Source organism: Narcine bancroftii, chromosome 9, assembly GCF_036971445.1.
Source record: "Narcine bancroftii isolate sNarBan1 chromosome 9, sNarBan1.hap1, whole genome shotgun sequence".
Taxonomy (NCBI): Eukaryota; Metazoa; Chordata; class Chondrichthyes; order Torpediniformes; family Narcinidae; genus Narcine; species Narcine bancroftii.
This window is the reverse complement of record NC_091477.1, coordinates 11498683-11519129: the sequence shown is the minus strand read 5'-3', so window position 1 is coordinate 11519129 and position 20447 is coordinate 11498683. Positions and strand designations below refer to the sequence as shown.

Below are 20447 nucleotides of genomic sequence, written 5' to 3'. Positions count from 1 at the left end.
AGGAGAAGCAGCTCCTCCTTATCACTGTTTGATATCTATTCCATCAGACCTTAAAGCTATGACCCCTAGTTCTTGCATCATCTGTAAGTGGAAACAACCTCCCTGCTTCTATTTCATCAATACCTTTCATAGTTTTACTTCTAAACGCCAATGAATGTCATCTCGGCTAATCTCTCTTCATAAGCTAACACCCTTATTTTCAGAATCAATCAGGTGATCCTCCTCTGCGCTGTGTCCAAAGCCAGGATACCCTTTTGCAGCCTCACCCGTACTCTGTACAGTGGCAGCAGAATCTCCCTGTTCCTGAATTCAAGCCATCAAACTTTGAAGGCCAACATCCTCTTTGCCTTCTTGATTAACTGCAGCACCTGCAAAATAACCTTTTGTGATTCACATATAAGCACTCCTTGATCACCCTCTGAACCAATTTAAAAAGGACCTTGAAAGTGTATGTTAGTATCATTAGATTTATTCCAACACAGCCAAACTCTTGTTCTCTATTTGTTTCTCACTAGCCCTGGAGGAGTCTTATTGCTTTCAGTTCATGTCCATGACAGCCTAGCAAGCTATATGATGGAACCATAAGACTTAGGAGTAGTATTAGGCCCTTTGGCCCATCGAGTCTGCTCTGCCATTCAAATCATGGCTGATGCATTTTTCCATTCAAGTCCATTCTCCTGTGCTCTCATGTAACTTTGTCTTCCTGGCACTGCACTAGCATTCTGCCTTCACCCAATATATCATTACAACTTTGCTATTTCCTTTTACTTTTGATCACACGAAGTCAACCAGATAAATATTTGCTCCCCTTAGCCAATGGAAATCATTCCTACCCCCTGTCACAAGGTATTGCACAAGGGAACTGTACACAGAGTGCCATAAACCAGAAGATTTTCAGGATGATTTTATCCTTCAATTGGACATTGCAAATACATAGGGGTTGGTTGGTTAATTGGTCTCATGGACGAAGTGGGCTTGTGGACCTGGAGGTGGATCAGATTGCTGCCCTGGGGCAACACGCTTTTTTATAAAAAATGTATTTATTCAAGCATTGCTGGGAAAAATAGAAATTTAGTGTGACTATCAGCCACCTTCTGGTATAAATACTTGCACAATGTTGTGGATTGGGGAATCCTACAATGTAGACCCAATGACAATGAGGATCCCAAATCATTGTGAAGAAATGTTTCTCTCTGTGTGAACTGGCAGGGAGACCTCAGGTGGGAGTGTCCCCACTGTCCCTGTTGCCCATGTTGCTGGTTTGTAAAGGCTGTAGCTTTGGAAGGTGCTGTCATGATCTGAGGGGCCCAAGACATGATCTCCTAGGTGGCTGATCCAGTTGAATGCATTGTTGCAGCTGTCTCAGAACAATTTTGACTGTTGACAAGCTCTCTGTTTAGGCTCAATGACTCATAACAAACAGTATTACTCAATGTTCAGATTATCTGACCCTCTCAAATAATCAATATCACTGAACCGTTTAAAAAAAATTAAAATTCTTTGAAAAAAGTTTTAAGCACCATAAGGCTATAGAGGAAAGTACAATTACGAAGTTGTAAAGGCATTTAGACAGGTAAATTGACAGGAATGATATTAAGGTATTTCCAGGCAATTCTAACTAGCTAAGATGGACACTTTTTAATGGCATGGATGAGATGGGTTGCAGGGCCTGTATAACTCTGCCTGTAAACGCATGCGCGCGCGCGCGCACACACACACACACACACACACACACACACACACACACACACACACACACACACACACACACACACACTTTATTTAAAGAAAAAAAGCTCCATCTGTTGGGAGAACTTTGTTTGTGCCAGATTCAATTCGCTACACACACACACACACTTTATTTAAAGAAAAAAAAGTCCATCTGTTGGGAGAACTTTATTTGTGCCAGATTCAATTCGCTACACACACACACACACACACACACACACACACACACACACACACACACACACACACACACACACACACACACACACACACACACACACACACTTTATTTAAAGAAAAAAAGCTCCATCTGTTGGGAGAACTTTGTTTGTGCCAGATTCAATTCGCTACACACACACTTTATTTAAAGAAAAAAAAGTCCATCTGTTGGGAGAACTTTGTTTGTGCCAGATTCAATTCGCTACACACACACACACACACACACACACACACACTTTATTTAAAGAAAAAAAAGTCCATCTGTTGGGAGAACTTTATTTGTGCCAGATTCAATTCGCTACACACACACACACACACACACACACACACACACACACACACACACACACACACACACACACACACACACACACACACACACACACACTTTATTTAAAGAAAAAAAGCTCCATCTGTTGGGAGAACTTTATTTGTGCCAGATTGAATTTGTTATGGGCTCGGTGGCCATGTTTGACAGCCTGTGTAAATTCACACTGCCTGGTTGGAGTCCACAGATGGAATACACAGGCAGACAGCAGCATAAATGGCTGATTGGAGGAAGCTCTTGCCAAATTAAGACAATGCCAACACTGGACTTCGGAATTCTGCTGTTAAATCCCATAAAGCTAACATTTCTCTAGATAAACTCAGCCTTGGAGTAGAAAATGCAACCAAATGACTAAATGGTTGTCAAAGTTTTACACAAGTGTGGCTTGAATATGAACTTCACCAAGACATGTTACCATCGGAAATGCTTCAAAATATTTTAATATTTCAGGTTCTTCCCTGAGATTCACTGGTGATAGTTACTTGAAATATCGTTATCTGAGTGAAGAGGATCTAATGGAGACAAATATTAACTTCCAAATGCAAACACTGCAGACAGAGGCAGTTGTGATGTATAGCCATGGAACTGACTCCAGCCGCCTTGAGGTAAGATTATAATATGTTCAATGCAAAAAGGAAGAAACTTCCATTTATATAGCATCTTTCACATTCAGTAAACCCAAAGAATCTTTCTTTGGTGACTACAGTTTGATCAGTTTAACATCAGTGATACAAAAGATTATAGAAAAAATCAGGGAAAATAGTAACAGGAATTTGGAGAGGTTTGCATTAGTTAGTGTTATTAAGAGGTATGGATAGTATGCAGAAACTGATCCTTTGGCCCACAGGTCTATACTGACGATATAGTCTATTTACATAATCCCATTTACCCACATTCAGTCTGGCTTCTTCTGTACCTTGACTATTTAAGTGTCTGTCTGAATGTCTCTTTTTAAAAAAAAAATTTTACTTTTGTTTATTTTTCACATAAATATACATATCAAAATTTTCCATTTTCAAAATATATAGATGTGAAGCTTTTTCTTACAAGACAGAACAAGACACACCAAGCCCTTCCCTCCCACCTCCTTCACAGTATAAATCCGTACACCGTCAGGGCATACAGTTGGGTTTTAAAAAAAAGAACATCTTCATTGGGGAGGTCACTTATACTTTTATAATAGTAGCACCTTTTTTTTTATTATATCTGGGTCCCTAAATAGACCAAATATGGTTGCCATACTTTTCTAAATACATCATATTTGCTCTTTAGATTACATGTAATTTTTTTTTTCCATGTGTATACAACTGTTCACCTCCGTCTTTCATCGTGCTATCTGTAGAGGGGAATTAGAGTTCCAAGTAATCGCAATACATTTCTTAGGTAAAGCTAAAACTAATGAAATTTGGAATTTAGTTAGTTTATTACTTTTTTCAATAAAAAGTTGCCCAAAAGGTAAAGCTAGGGGTCATCTGTGAAGACCAACCCCATTATCCTTGTTAGTATTTCAGTAATATCCTGCCAGAAAGGGCTCACCTTTACACATGACCAAGTGGCAGGACCTAGATGAGTTTGCAGAATGGACACAGAAATGAGAGACGGACTCATGTAGGGAAATGTGAGGCGATGCATTTTTTTTCAGAAGGGATGGGAGAGGCAAAATAGGCAATGGTAAGACGGATGCCAAAACAAAAGGATCTGAGGCTTCATTTGATCTTAAAGGGAGTACAATGTAGTATGAAAATAGTTATCAAAGCCTAATGAAAGATATTTAAAATATAAAAGGAAGGACCATTATAACCATTCTTTTCTTTTCTTTGGCTTGGCTTCGCGGACGAAGATTTATGGAGGGGGTAAAAGTCCACGTCAGCTGCAGGCTCGATTGTGGCTGACAAGTCCGATGCGGGACAGGCAGACATGGTTGCAGCAGTTGCAGGGGAAAATTGGTTGGTTGGGGTTGGGTGTTGGGTTTTTCCTCCTTTGCCTTTTGTCAATGAGGTGGGCTCTGCGGTCTTCTTCAAAGGAGGTTGCTGCCCGCCGAACTGTGAGGCGCCAAGATGCACGGTTTGAGGCGATATCAGCCCATTGGCGGTGGTCAATGTGGCAGGCACCGAGAGATTTCTTTAGGCAGTCCTTGTACCTCTTCTTTGGTGCACCTCTGTCACGGTGGCCAGTGGAGAGCTCGCCATATAACACGATCTTGGGAAGGCGATGGTCCTCCATTCTGGAGACGTGACCCACCCAGCGCAGCTGGATCTTCAGCAGCGTGGACTCGATGCTGTCGGTCTCTGCCATCTCGAGTACTTCGATGTTAGGGATGAAGTCGCTCCAATGAATTTTGAGGATGGAGTGGAGACAACGCTGGTGGAAGCGTTCTAGGAGCCGTAGGTGATGCCGGTAGAGGACCCATGATTCAGAGCCGAACAGGAGTGTGGGTATGACAACGGCTCTGTATACGCTTATCTTTGTGAGGTTTTTCAGTTGGTTGTTTTTCCAGTCTCTTTTGTGTAGTCTTCCAAAGGCGCTATTTGCCTTGGAGAGTCTGTTGTCTATCTCGTTGTTGATCCTTGCATCTGATGAAATGGTGCAGCCGAGATAGGTAAACTGGTTGACCATTTTGAGTTTTGTGTGCCCGATGGAGATATGGGGGGGCTGGTAGTCATGGTGGGGAGCTGGCTGATGGAGGACCTCCGTTTTCTTCAGGCTGACTTCCAGGCCAAACATTTTGGCAGTTTCCGCAAAACAGGACGTCAAGCGCTGACAGCTGGCTCTGAATGGGCAACTAAAGCGGCATCATCTGCAAAGAGTAGTTCACGGACAAGTTTCTCTTGTGTCTTGGTGTGAGCTTGCAGGCGTCTCAGATTGAAGAGACTGCCATCTGTGCGGTACCGGATGTAAACAGCGTCTTCATTGTTGAGGTCTTTCATGGCTTGGTTCAGCATCATGCTGAAGAAGATTGAAAAGAGGGTTGGTGCGAGTACACAGCCTTGCTTTACGCCATTGTTAATGGAGAAGGGTTCAGAGAGCACATTGCTGTATCTGACCCGACCTTGTTGGTTTTTGTGCAGTTGGATAATCATGTTGAGGAACTTTGGGGGGCATCCGATGCGCTCTAGTATTTGCCAAAGCCCTTTCCTGCTCACGGTGTCGAAGGCTTTGGTGAGGTCAACAAAGGTGATGTAGAGTCCTTTGTTTTGTTCTCTGCACTTTTCTTGGAGCTGTCTGAGGGCAAAGACCATGTCAGTAGTTCCTCTCTTTGCGCGAAAGCCGCACTGTGATTCTGGGAGAATATTCTCAGCAACACTAGGTATTATTCTATTTCGGAGAATCCTAGCGAAGATTTTGCCTGCAATGCAGAGCAGCGTGATTCCCCTGTAGTTTGAGCAGTCTGATTTCTCGCCTTTGTTTTTGTACAGGGTGATGATGATGGCATCACGAAGGTCCTGAGGCAGTTTTCCTTGGTCCCAACAAAGCTTGAAAAACTCATGCAGCTTGACAAGCAGAGTTTTGCCGCCAGCCTTTCAGACCTCTGGGGGGATTCCATCCATACCTGCTGCTTTGCCACTTTTCAGTTGTTCAATTGCCTTATAAGTCTCATCCTGGGTGAGGACCTCATCCAGCTCTAGCCTTAGGGGCTGTTGAGGGAGCTGGAGCAGGGCGGAATCTTGGACTGAGCAGTTGGCACTGAAAAGAGATTGGAAGTGTTCTGACCATCGGTTTAATCCAGTTCTTGTCACTGGACCCAAGGAAAGACATGAAGATCATAGAGAGGGTGCAGAATTATTTGCATCCACTGTCATCTCTGGCAGCTGACAACCAGCATAGATTAGTGGGCGGAATCCCTCCTACCCCATAACAGTTATCTGTTTCCAGGTGGAAACAGATGGTGATTTCATGGATACATGCTCAGAAACTTACCTTTGGGCAAAATATTCATCAAGGGGATGAACAGTCCATTTCAACTTTGGCGAGAGATGGAGAGGGATGAACACCTTTTGAGTAAATGATTAATGGTAGGAGGTAGAGCATCAATGTTGAGAAAGAAAATGAATACCAAATATACTCATATAAAGGTCAAACTTTCTAGATCATCTTAAATGTTAAATTTATGGGCTCTACTATTACACCGACACTACTTCTGAGGGGCTGAAATTCACACGTGAATTCAAAATACCATATCAGTAGCAGAAGTGCAGATGATCTCGAAATGAATGAAGAACAAAACCCACAATGAATTAAAGTAATAATGCAGAGTGAGAGGTTACTTGTTCCTCAAGCCGATGCTGATCTGTGGTGCGTCGAGGTGGGTTACATTGGTAATTGGTTGCAAATTGCAACATTATGCAATAGTCGTGACAATGCAACGATTTGAACCGTGTAACGTTTGCACTCTCTCAGCTGATTCTGTACTGCACATGCTTCTCACCAATCTCCCAATCCATGACCACAGCTGAATAATATTCCCCTCTTGCTCTAAGGGTGAACTGCACCTCCCTCACTGGCTTCAGCGTCAACAGTAAAGATACTGATGAGATCCTGTGAGGATGCCCATTAGGAAGCAGAAATGATTTTAAAGGGATAGAAAATAAAACTATCGACCTCAAACAGAACTACTAACAAAAAAAAATGCAGGAACAGCTGTTTTTCAAACACACCACTTTTCCTTGATTTTTTTTAGCTACACCCTGAACGTTTAGAGCAGTGGTTCTCAACCTTTTCCTTTCCACTCACATATCAGTTTAAGTAATCCCTATGCCATCAATGCTCTGTGAGGAGGCATGTGAGTGGGAAGGGAAGGTTGAAAAATCATTGCTCTAATCCCAATTGTTACTGAAATATTTTGCCTGAGGAAAAATTGTCATTGGCCCATTTCCTTTGGAGTTATGAAACCCTGCACATAATGAGTCCATTATGTACGATTTAAATAAACTTTTTCTTTCTACCCACATAGCACCTTAAGCGATCCCTTACTAATCACAGAGCACTTATGGCATAGGGAATACTTAAAGTGGTATGTGAATGGAAAGAAAAAGGTTGAGAACCACTGGTTTTGAGGAAGAAACATAATGATAAAACTTGGTCACATCTACAAATAGTTTTGTCATTGTAAACCATTCATTTCCTCATAGTAACGTTCATGAATAGGTACTTGCAACTGTTGATCCGTGCAGAACTAAAGTCAACTTTATCATGAGATATATGGAAAATTCCAGAAATTTTGGGATTGTCTTTTACATGAGAACGACTTTTACATGAGTATATACAGCAATGGGAAACACACTGTTAAAATAAGAGGGGAACTGATGATGCTTGAGATTGACCTGTGGGATGGAGATGACCTCTTGAGGCTGCATTGTCTGTGTGACATTTACAAACAATGATAGAATGAGTATTTCCAGGGATCTAATGTACTGCAGAGGACCAATTTTAAAACCTTTCTCTTTAATTATGTTTTTGCAGGTTATTGATGGAAAGCTGGTGTTCACTTATACCTGTGATGGAAAGATTAATGTTCTATCGCTGAACAACGTAACAGTCAACAATGGGTCGTGGCACTCTGTTTTAATTAAGATAACGAAGATGTCAGCAAAGCTGGTGCTAGACGCTGTGCACACTGCTTCTGCTGAACTCTCCAAGGTGTGCCGCCGAAATGCTTTAGTGTTCTTTGGGGGTAAAGTTCAAGAGGACAACCTGAGATCCAATAATCGGAGAAAAATGTCGAGGGGGTTTAAAGGGTGCCTTGGTTCGATTACCTTACAGAGAGGTAAAACAAGTGAAGAAGAAGGTAAAAGTGAACCACATGTGGTCATTGAAACGTCTGTAGGAATCGAAGCATGTTGCCCCACTATTGGAGTGTGTACAAAAACACCATGTCAAAATGGAGGAATGTGCATTGAAACACCATCTGGAGGTAAGCACTCCACAAAAGAGAAAACATTTCTCCCCTGTATGCAATAGAGTTAATTCAGCAAGTTTATTTAATGATTGAAATGCCCCTATGGAGATGGAATTATAAACATAAACAAATACTTAGATAGGGAAGGTTTAGAGCAACCATTCTCGATGGGTCCATGCATAAACCTTTACTGTAGTAAAATGAGATACAAATCAGTTGGTGGTTGGGTATTAAACTAATCCTGGAAAATTGGGACATGGAGTATATGTATTTGTTCAAGTCAAGTCAAGTTTATTGTTATCTGATTGTACAAATATGATCTGATGAAACAGCACTCCACTCCTCGGTGTAAAATATGCAGACACACAACACACATGCAGACATAACACACCTATAGGCAAGCAATACATTATGGAAGGAAAGTAATTCATCTATATAAATAAATATTGTTTCATGAATATGAAAGTCTTGGATGCTTAGTGTGAGCAGTTTCTTTGGTCGTTCAGCATTCTCATTGTTGGTAGTCCCAGAAAACTGGGACACAGAACCCAAAGCATTAAGGGGACCCACAGACTGAAATCATAAAATATTTTTGTTTTTTATGCAGTCAATAGGAGGGAAGTACGGAAGAAACCAACTAAATTCAACTTCTTCACAGGGATGGGGGCCCATAAACTTTGAATAGAGTCTAAGAGGTCCATAGCCAAAAGAAGGATGAGACTGACTGGTTTAGTTGGATATGGATTGAACACAGGCATATGGGACTAGCATGGATGAATGGGCTGAAGGGTCTGTTTCTGTACTGTATGACTCAATGACATTTATTGTTTATGCTCAGTAATGAAGAATGGATGCATCAGCGACATCTTTGGATCTACAAATAATAAGTCAGAAGGTTTGATGGATAGATTGGGTGAAGTTAGCAAAAAAGGGAAAGAAGGTGATTATAGTATGGCATATAACAGAATATGTAAATGTTGTTCTTTAATCCAGGATATTTTTGCAAGTGTCCAAAGAACATTCTTGGTGTCCACTGTGAATTCCTCAACCACCCTTGCCTCTCAAAGCCCTGTTTAAATGGTGGATCTTGCATTCCACAAAAGAGTGATTACACTTGTAACTGCACAAAGGAGTTTTCAGGACCAAGGTAAATACATAGTTCCACGCTATGCCTCTGTTCTACATTCCTTTTAATGAAGGGAAGAGCCATATGCTGTAATATACTAAAGAACATCTCTCACATCACAAGCTTCAGGCTATATCTGATGAGTTGCCTCATTGCTTGAAACAAAGCACTTTATTTCTGAAAACAGTGTTCCCTTTGTGTATCCCTCAACTGGTAATCATACTAAATGCTTGTCTCACTCTTGCTTAACACTACAGGTGCTGTCAACTATAGTCATTCCAAACATTCCCTATTGTGAAATCATTATATCTGATCTACCCGTGCCCAATTTATGTGCCTGTGGATTATTTCTGTAGATAGGCATCATTTATTTTATAGTTCAATCCTTCCTTGATTGCCTCATTCCTTGGCACTAATTTAGAGTGATTTAAGTATATTATTTCTCCAATTTTTGTACTTCTCATCTCTTCGTCAGACCAACCTGTAGAAATTACACTACCTGGTCAGGAATGCTAACTCTCCCTTTAATATTGATATTCTATCTCCAATATTTAGTTCTATACATAAAAAAACACCACTTGGGACAAATGTCTATGCAAGCACTTGGGTGCTTTCTCTGCTCTTCATCTCAAAACCATATCCATCAGTTGCTGTCACTCAAATGTATTTGTCAAACTTTCTTTTAAATACCTCAACAGTATACTCTTCAACTCTTTCATATTCTCACCACTGCCTTTTTCCTCCTAACCTGTTTCTGCCTCCTTTTCTGATTCATTTTCAAGTGGAAGAGTTCCTTCGCGTCTGTCCTAGTTTTAATGAGCTCTCCCTCAGACCTCCTCTTGGGGCTTCTGTATCTTGAGACATAAGAGCACAAGGTTCTCAGAGTTGAGCATTTTTTGAACCTGCAATAATTTTTTTTAAAGGAAAGGGAAGGATAATTTTCTTTTTTGCCTGGCTATAAATCTTATCAATTATACAACTATTTAAAAAAAATATAAATCTTATATCGTATGCAATAAAACATACAACATTACACCATTGTACAGGCTCTTGGCCCTCTAAGTTGTGCGGATCAATGTGTTCCTACAAAAAAAAATACTAAACCCTTCCTACCTCGTAACCTTTTTTTTCATCAAACCCCTTGTAAGCAGCACCTATGGGGATTGGTTTATGCTGGATAAGTGAATTTTATGGTTGCTTGAGCCTGCGTGTTGCCTGATGGGTAAACTAACATTGAAGTGCACCAATTTTAAAATTATACTTTTTAACGCATTTCTTTTCTGCAATTTTTTTTTTTTTTTGCTGCTTGCTTGAAGCTGCCGATTGCTTGAATTCTGGATAACAGGGGTTTTACAGTATTTTGAAATTCTTTTGTTACACAAAGTGCTGCAGATGCTGAAATCTGGAGTAAATGTGAATACAGCAGTTCAGACATCATCTGTGTAGGGAAACGGATGGCTGATGTTTTGGGTCAAGACCTTTCACCTGGACAGATTTTGAAATTCGTCCATTTTAAAGTTGCATCACCCCTATTCCACGATGGATTTTTACCATCGAGGTTTCTAAATTGTGGAGAATAAGCTCACTATCCTCACATAAAACAACATAGAAGTCCACACAAAAAAGCTGGGGAAACTCAGCAAGTCACACAGCATTCCTCATTCCCCAAAGATAAAGATATATAACCAACATTTCAGGCCTGAGGCCTTCATCAAGGTATGAGCAAAAAGCAGACAGGCACCTGAATAAAAGAGTGGGGGGATGGGCAGAGGCAAGAGTTCATAGGTGGATATGGGTGGGAGGGCAGAAGAGAAAAGAGCTGGAAAGTGATAGGGGAGGGGGATGGCTCTGAATGGAGAAGAGGAATCTAGGCCTCTCCTGTCTCCCTTTCTACCCCATCCCTCTGTCTTATCCAACTTTCCACCCCCTTCCCTCTCCATTCAGAGAGGTTCTCAGCATTTTTGCGAAACCTACAATCACAGACTTTCTTGTTTAACAGCATAGAAGTCTTTGAGATAGACAGGAGAATAAAGCTAAATCTGTTTTACCTTCCTTAGACCTACAATATTCACATTCTCTGGCATGGGAGAGATTGGGAGGAATATGTTTGTATAAAAATTGTGATTTTAAGTTCAGAGATTAGTGAAGTTTTGTCCATTTAAGTTTCTAACAGTTATTTGCATTGAATTTCCAGGTGCAAAGAGGATATCGATGAATGTCTGTTGCATCCATGCAAAAACAATGCGAGCTGTGAGAATGTGCATGGCTCTTTTAACTGCAGCTGTGCACCTGACTACGATGGCATTTTGTGTGAGATCTTGAAGAGGTCCTTCCAAAGTTCTCCACTGGTCATCAGCAAATATGAAATCATTGAGATCGTTGGGGCAGTGCTGGCAATCTGCATCTTGGTTGCACTCTTCGTCATCTTCCGGAAGTTCAAGTACAGAAAGAAGAAGCAACCCACCTTGAGTGTCCTTGGCAGCAATGAACTATCGAAGAGTGAAGTAGCAAAGAACCTTTGCTGTGACTCGCATTCATCCGCACTCATCCCTCTCAACATTCTCAAAGGTTCCATCCACGATTTAAACAAAGATTCCTACCAAGGATTTGGATCGCAGGGACAGCCTGAGCTTAACACCTTCACTCCAGCCAAGGGCAGGCCAATGGTGGTGTGCAGTGTGGCCCCGAACCTCCCCCCTCCTCCTCCATTTAGCTCCGATCATGAGTCTATACCAAAAACCACCTTGGAGTGCAAGTATGAGGGTAAGTTTCTTCCTTTAGGTCAGAGGTTCCCAACCTTTTTCTTCCCACTCACATACCACTTTAAGTATTCCCTATGCCATAGGTGCTTTGTGATTAGTAAGGGATTGCTTAAGGTAGGAGGTGGGTGGAAAGAAGTAAACTTGAAAACCACTGTTTTAATCGTGCCTAATTGACTTGGTATGTGAGTGGGAAGAAAAAGGTTGGGAACCACTGCTTTAGGTTCTTTCTTTGGAATCTGGATATAGACTTAATTTTATTAGATTTATTCATCAGTCTAGTGAGTTGATCCAGTGTGCAAATGATCTGTACAGATCTGGACAGTAATACTGAAATACTAAATACTAAATCCTGCATGGCCTATGAATAAACAGTGAAATAACCTAATGAGCATAGAAAGGGCTTTGATTTCTCTTTGAATAAATCGTATCACTCCCTAATTCACATTCAAGCTGAAGAGACATAGTTCGTAGAGTGCAATTTTTTTATGAAGAAGCCATTAAGGAGTTTGTACGTTCTTCCCATGTCTCCATGGGTTTCCTCTGGCTGCTCCACAGATTCCTCCCACCCTCCAATACGTATGAGGGAAGGTTAATTGGGCAGCATGGGTTTAAATGGCTGGAGTCAGCTTCTACTGTGCTGTAAATAATTAAAAAAAATAATTTAGATTATTTCTTAGAGTATCAGGATACAGGTGGATGACACGGTTGGCATAGCAGTTAGCGCAACGACTTTACAGCACCAGGGTTTGAATCCCGCGTTGTCTGTGAAGAGTTTGTATGTTCTCCCCGTGTCTTCGTGGGTTTTCCCCAGGGGATCCAGTTTCCTCCAACCATTTGAAATGTACCGGGGATGTAGGTTAATGGGGTTTAACTTGGCCAGCACGGACTCGTGGGGTGAAATGGCCTGTTACTGGACACCTACATCTAAATATTTTGGAAAATTTTTTAAATTTTTTTAAAAATTAAAAATAAATTAAATTAATTGAATTAAATAGCATTAACTCTAATTTTGCTTCTATTAGCAGATTTTAGACATATACAGCACGATAACAGGTCCTTTCAGCCCATGGCCCTGTGCCACCCAATTAACCTACAACCCCTGTATGTTTTGAATGGTAGGAAGAAACTGGAAGCCCACGCAGACATGGAGGAACATATAAACTCCTTACACACAGCATGGATTTGAACCTGGGTCGCTGGCGCCATAATCGTGTGTTGCGCTCACTTCTATGCTAACTGTGCTGCCCCTCAATTCTAGAAACACTTTTTTTTAAAGTAAGAAGCGATTCCTTGAAATAATCTTTGGTGGCTTGTGTAAAGGAATGAGAAAATGTATCGATGCCAGAGTTAAAAAGATGCAGCACTCCTTGAAGTCAAATAAAATAGTTGGCCTAATCCTATTTTTATGAAGGAAGCTCCACTTTGAATTTTGATTTCAGTATTGTGTCTTAGAATAACATTCCTGGCAGGCTTTTAAACTACTCTCAACCTGAGAACCTCAGGATCAAACCTGTTCCAACCTGCAGATGAGATTCCTAAGGCAGTCAGTTCACGTGTCACTGAAACATGAAACAAGCAAAGGACTTGCAGTGTGACCTAAAGTGTAAGGCTCCCTTTTAAGGTTTCTCCTTTTAAAAAAAAAATCTCCAGCAATATTTTCCCTTAAAGCTCCTCCCCTGCTCTTGCCTATTAAAGGAACTGGATTGCTTTCAGAAGCAAATACTGGGATTCAAACCACTTCCCCAGCAGAAGGGCCAGTAACACTGAGTTAAAATAATTGTTCCTTACTCTGACTGGAATCTTCATCCTTAGAATTTTTTATTGCATCATAAATCGCGAGCTAGTTAGCGAAACTGCCGCTGTCGGTAAGGGGTTTGTATTTTCTCTCTGTGTGTCTGCGCGACTTTCCTCCGAGAGCTCTAGTTTCCTCCCACATTTCAAAGATGTATGGGTTGCCAGGTTAACTGGTTTCATGGGAGTGTTAAGGCATGGGCTTGTGGGTCAGAAGGGCCTGCTACTGTGCGGTATTTCTAAATGAAAATTAAACATTAAATAAGAAGAAAACATTTCTCACAAGGATGTTGGGCAGGTACATGGATGGGAAGGGTATGAAGAGATATGGTCTGGGTGCAGGTCCATGGATCTAGGCAGAAAACCAATTAGGTACAGACTAGAAAGGCCTTTTTCTGTGCTGTAGTGAATCGTGTTATATGGCGAGCTCTCCACTGGCCACCGAGACAGAGGTGCACCAAAGAAGAGGTACAAGGACTGCCTAAAGAAATCTCTTGGTGCCTGCCATATTGACCACCGCCAGTGGGCTGATCTCGCCTCGAACCGTGCATCTTGGCGCCTCACAGTTCGGCGGGCAGCAACCTCCTTTGAAGAAGACCGCAGAGCCCACCTCACTGACAAAAGACAAAGGAGGAAAAACCCAACACCCAAACCCAACCCACCAATTTTCCCCTGCAACCGCTGCAACCGTGTCTGCCTGTCCCACATCGGACTTGTCAGCCACAAACGAGCCTGCAGCTGACGTGGACATTCTACCCCTCCATAAATCGTCGTCCGCGAAGCCAAGCCAAAGAAAGAAGAAAGTGATCTATGGTTGTAAATGATAGTGTATGCACCCAGTTGGAATTAAGAACCTTCTGTGGGTAAAGAGACTTTTATTCCTGGAGCAGAGGGGTGTCTTTATCGGAGTCTATAAAATAATGAGGGATATTGAAGTCGTGAATGATTTATTTCCACTCCAATTCTGTTAGTTTTCAGGTGCCATATAAGGCCAGCAGTGTATCCTGGGGCTGCCTTGATCAGTGTGACACAGCACCTTGATAAATCTAGGAGCCATGGGGCAGTTGCCACAGCCTGATTACTTTTTGACAGTTCTTTAATTGTTCCTCCACCAAGATTACACTTCCCCCTGGCTCTGCTGTCTCACTGTGAACTGCCTTACAGGTCCGGTCCTGTGCCAATTTGGAACCTCCCTTCATCAACAGTTTGAATGTGAAAGTATTAAATAAACAGAAAAAGAAGGAAGACAAAACACAAATGTAAAGACAGAGTCAAAGTGTGAATATTAAATATGCAAATCATAAAATAAACCAGACTTTAAAATATAAACTTTCAAGTAATTGAACAAAGTAAATAGTAAGGTACAAAATTTCCATAAGTGGGTTTTTAGCTCTAATTGCAGGGAAGTGCAGATGTGGTTTGTAATCTGCACAGGGCAATACAAACTTGACAGGTTACGTTTATTCAAACGTACAGAAGGAGACCTATCAATGGGGCTGAGGGTTGTGAAGTTGCGGAGGGCAGTATGGTCTAAATAGCGAACCGCTGACTGCTGTTCAGCACAGCAGGCCTGTAGGAATCACTCATTTCCCCACCTTTAGCTCACAAACTTCAGAGGCAAGCGTGGAATCGCTGTGTGGCATCACTGGCACCCCCTAGCTGTGGGAGCATAATCAAGTGCAAACTGGGCTATTACTCTGCGACTTTTCTGGTCCATACAGAACAGAATAACAATGGAGGCAGATGTATAGATGGAATGGGCAGAGTGACTTTTGTTGAAAGAACAAGGTTTAATCCACTGAAGTTCAGAAGTGTCAAAGGTGACTTGATTGGGGAGATTTGATAGGGGGATGTAGAGAGGACGTATCCTCTTGTGGGAAAATCTTGAATGAGGAACCATTGCTTAAAAATACGTTGTTACCCATTTAAGGCAAAGATGATGCGGAACATTTTCTCTTGGAGGGCTGTGAATATTTGGAACTCTTCCTCAAAAGAGTGGTGGAAGCAGAGTATTTTCATATTTCATGGATTCTGAATGACGGTTTGAGGTTAGTGGGGAAAAGTGGAATTGAGATTACGATCAGATCATCAATGAAACAGGCTCGAGGAACCAAATAAATACTGGAGTAATTCAGTCGGTCACGCAGTGCTGGAGAAACTTGGCAGCATCCATGGAGAGCAATAGGCAGTCGGTGGGCTTGCGCCTTTCACTGTGAAGTATCTGCGGTGTGCTGAGCTGATGAAAGGTTCTCGTCCTCAGAGTTAGCCATCAGGACTAGATGGGCCAAGGGGCCTGTTTCTGTGCTGCATTTTTTAAATTGTTCTATTGGTGCAGGTCAGAGACACTCAAAACTGGTTAAAGGGAGGAACGATGCAATTCAAGCTCAAGTGTATTGTCACATTATTACATGGTACATTAACAAGTGTTCTTTCATGAGCAGACAAGCAAGTCAGCTCCAGCATTCATACAGTAGCATTAAGTAGCAGTGCAAGAACCCAGTTACACAGCATAGTGGCACAATGAACGAATGGAAAGGTACTTAGCGAGGACAGTGTGACATCATTGTTTTGAGGTTCCTTCAGAAGCCTGAAGATGCTGGTCAAAGAGAAGGGGAGCAGTGGGGGAGCATTTAGAGAGGGCCTCGCAGAACTCCCACCAGAGAGAGGAGGAGAGCATCTTCCAAGTCAGCGGCCAGCATTTCTGCTCTAAATCAATGTAAAACAACAGACCCAAAACTGTAGTCTCGGTTTCTTTCAGAAATGCCCAGTTATTAAGGGTGGAACAGTTACCATGACACTATTACAACGCCAAAAACCTGAGTTCAAATTCAATGCTGCCTTTAAGGAGTTTGTGTGCTCTTCCTGTCTCTGCAAGAGTTTTCCCTGGGTACTCCAGTTTCCTCCTACCCTTCAAAACGTATGGGGGTTGTAGGTTGATTGGTGCATTTGAGTGACACAGGCTTGCGGGCTGGAAGGACCTGTTACCATGCTGTACATTTAGAATAAATGCTGATTATTTGAGTGGAGCTAGGATAAGTCTATTAACATTTCTTCCAATCTTCTTGATGTTTTAGTCTATCATGGTGATCCTCCAGATTGGTCTCTCCAGCACCAACCCTCAAGAATACAAGAATACCCACATTACGAAGGAATGGAGGAGAACCTCTCACATCCAATGGGCAACGAACATTTTGACACATTCGATGGCTTCCCATTCCCATTGGACCACCATCCCAAATGGAACAAGCGGACACCCCTGCCTCCGCAGTACAACGATCAAAGGCTGGAGGACTTTCCCGAATGCGGTCCGATGCCCTTGCTGCCAGCCCGTTGCCAGAACGAGTACACTGCCATCAGCTACTACCCGGCAGAGCTGCTCAAGGCCCAGGTGCCGGGCGTTGCCATGCAGCCTGGCTACCAGAAGGTTCACGTCCGTCTCAGCGTCGCTCAGCCATCGTACGCAGAGTGCGGGCCCATGCACCCACAGGGCATGGTGCCCCACCTAGTCGCGCCCACCTGCTATGAAGACTCTGATCTCATGGAGAGTGACTATGGCAGCTGTGAAGAGGTGATGTTTTAATGAGAGAACTTCTTCACAACTCGTATCGTGCACTATGACTTTTCAAAGCCGCAGTCTGGAAGGTCACCCTAACAGATTGATTGTGGGCATAAGTGCAATGGGTGATTTGACATCCTCTGGAACACTGGGTTGTCTACTGATGTCCCAGGCTTGACAGGTTCTGTGACCACACCAGTGGCACAGCAACAGACTGGTTGAACATTTTGCTCATGTTGCAGCACTGAGATTAGCAATGCAGAGATGTTAACCCATTGAGAAACATCCCCCTGAGGACTGACAAAAAGCCAAGAAAACTTTCTAACTGCAGCTTGAGATTGTGAAAAATTGGTCTTTTTCATCTTCTGAAAATATAATCTCTCCCAAACCACAAAAGTATTGAAGTAATAAGTGTGAACAATATTCTGTATGATGTTTCTTTGAATATTTGCATCAGGTTAATGATTATGCACGTCTGACAATAACATGAAAGCCAATTTAACACTTGTCATGTTTGACTGTTATGGTTTGAATTCAGCATGTTTTTATGGGATTGAGGTGTGAAACTGTTGAATATGTTGCAGATTTTTCAAGCTCCTTTGTTAGTTCATGTGGGAACTGATACTGCAATCACTACCAGATCTTTACTCTGAACCTACTTGACCAGAGGACAAACCTTACTCTTATAAAATGAGCCATGAAAAAAATCCATTCCCCAACATTCTTTACATTTCCTCATGCAACACAATTCGTGAAGTGAAACATTATTTATTCCACCTAAAATAATTACAGGCAAGTATATTCCTTTAAAAACAGGCTTCCCACAAAAGCAGATGTGTTTGCGCCTAATATCCATTATTAGTGAATTGGCTGCTGAGCAAGTCTTCCAAAACATTTTCTAAGATGTGGCTGATATTCTGAGAAAAGGAAGAATTTGTCACAGAGCCACAGTTTCAGGAGACGCTGGCATTTTTCTTGCGCGAGAGTCGGTTACAGTGAAGGGGTCTGAATCTTGAAGAAAACTGAATACGCTTCAAAAGGGTTACTGAAACAAAAGGGGGGTCCCCACAAGACAGTCTGCTTGTCATCAGAAATTAATCATATTCTAATCCTAGCGCAGTTTATTTTGGGGGGAAAAAAAGGAGCACTGCTTTCTCCTTTGCCTGAAGGGAGCCAACATCTGCACATTCCTGGTTACGTGATCATTCAGCATTTCTCTCAACCTTGGATTCATGCCTTGCTGTTAGCTTGGAGCACTGCTGGCAAGGGCCCAACTCTTAGCCTCTAGTCATTGTCATCTCCGGCTCTCTGATCAGTTCAAAGAACAAGATTCCCAATACACTTCCCCCCCCCCCCCCCCCCCCCCCGCCAACTCAAGGTCTTCATCACAAAGATTCAGGTTGACTTGGATGAGGCATTGAAGTGCTGTGAGGTAGACAAAAAAGTAGTCCCCTATCCCACATATCTGTACCAATATTTATCCCTTACTCAACAGCAGATCATTTGTTTGTTGTTAATCTCTGCTGGGGGAGCAGGTTTTGTGCAATTGGCAGCTGCTTTTCCTACTTTTTACGGTGTATGCACTTCTCAGTTGGAAGTTATGAAGTCATAAAAAGACTAATGGAATCATACAGTGCACAGCAGGTCCTTCAGCCCAACCTGTCCTCGCTAAACAAGTTTGGATTCTATGCTAGTCCCATTTGCGCCATATCTTTGGAAACCTTTCCTATCCATACATCCAAAGGTTATTTGAGATATCATGGAATGCAAATTTTGGTCTTTTTTTTTTCAAAATATGCTCTGTGGCCTCATTTCATGGTTTACACCTGGACTAAAAGGCTGCACTATCTAACTTACTCAAATTATTAGTCAAAACTTAATGTATCAAAATTAAACCTCTCTTGAATCCAAATTGATTCTGATACAGTCAGTTAACATTCCCTTGGGTTTCACTTTCAGCAAATGGTATCTTAAATTTTATCACACAAGACTTTTATACACCACTAAAGTCAGTACAAATGAATAATGGAGTACACTGTCAAACACTTGGACCCATATGACAGGATAGTGTAGTGTTATTGAGAGTCGTTGCCATTCCATTGGCCTCAACTAGGCTTTGAATATAAAGCAGTCCCCCTTTACAATATTTGGCTTGTGTGTTTGTTGACCACAGTCTGGAGTTTGCCTCTCAAGGCCATCCATACATGCTATGGAGGGGAGGAGGAGCTTCAGCTGAACTTGGTGTCTTCAGGAATTCATAATAAATTGTGCTACACCAAAGTGAGTCTTGAATTACGTGATAATGCAGAGCAGCCAACTTTTCAAGTGAAGCAAGTGTTACACTGGAGATCCAAAATAGAGTTCATCTCCTTTCTCACTCATACAGTTGCGCCGACTTGTTGTGAAATGTGACTATATTTCCCAGAAACTCACCTCTGAGGCAGGAATGTTATAATCAAATAATCAAAGCAGTGTGTTACACCATGTCTCCAAAATCTAGCAAAGGACAGCACACTGACACCATTACGTACATTCAGCACCACCAATCGGGAGTGAATTTCATGGCATGTGTATAATTTGAGTGGCCAGAGTATAATACTGTTTCTTTGTGTGTTTGTACAGAAAGTGTTTTTTTTTCTTTTAATTTTGTAATAAATTCAATAAAATGTGGTTTTATTTTGATTAGAGATCATCAAATTATTGTTTTTTTGCAGTTATGAATAAATTAACAGCAGCAAGTCTTTTGCCCTATAATGAAGGAAAGTGAAGAGACAAGGTCGGCAGGGTATTTGAAAAGATAGAGGTTGATGCCCTACATCATGTTTGGAAGAAAGATTTTTTCCTTTATTTTCCCCTGTGTTTCACATTTTTTAATTTGGATTCAATCAATCCACATGATTGAAGTGCTCATTCCAGATTTTATTAAAGGGTATTTGTGTGCATTTTGGTTCGACAATGTAGAAATTACAGCACTTTTAATACATAGTCCCCTCATTTCAGGGCACCATAATGTTTAGGACATCGCAATGGTATGTACATTA

The 20447-nt window shown here is 41.8% G+C and overlaps 2 protein-coding genes across 2 annotated transcripts in view; one reads left to right on the top strand and one right to left on the bottom strand.

Moving 5' to 3' along the window:
• Window positions 1–20088, top strand: part of LOC138743197 (protocadherin Fat 1-like) — a 134331-nt gene extending 114243 nt beyond the window's left edge. The window contains exons 20-24 of the mRNA XM_069898149.1: window positions 2726–2880; window positions 7736–8186; window positions 9165–9318; window positions 11492–12060; window positions 16925–20088. Of these exons, the coding sequence (XP_069754250.1) occupies window positions 2726–2880; window positions 7736–8186; window positions 9165–9318; window positions 11492–12060; window positions 16925–17430 (1835 nt within the window). The 3' untranslated portion in view covers window positions 17431–20088. The remainder of the gene's footprint in view (window positions 1–2725; window positions 2881–7735; window positions 8187–9164; window positions 9319–11491; window positions 12061–16924) is intronic.
• slc36a1 (solute carrier family 36 member 1) overlaps window positions 10054–20447 on the bottom strand; it is a 63361-nt gene continuing 52967 nt past the window's right edge. The window contains exon 12 of the mRNA XM_069898152.1: window positions 10054–10151. Coding sequence (XP_069754253.1) covers window positions 10075–10151 — 77 coding nt within the window. The 3' untranslated portion in view covers window positions 10054–10074. The remainder of the gene's footprint in view (window positions 10152–20447) is intronic.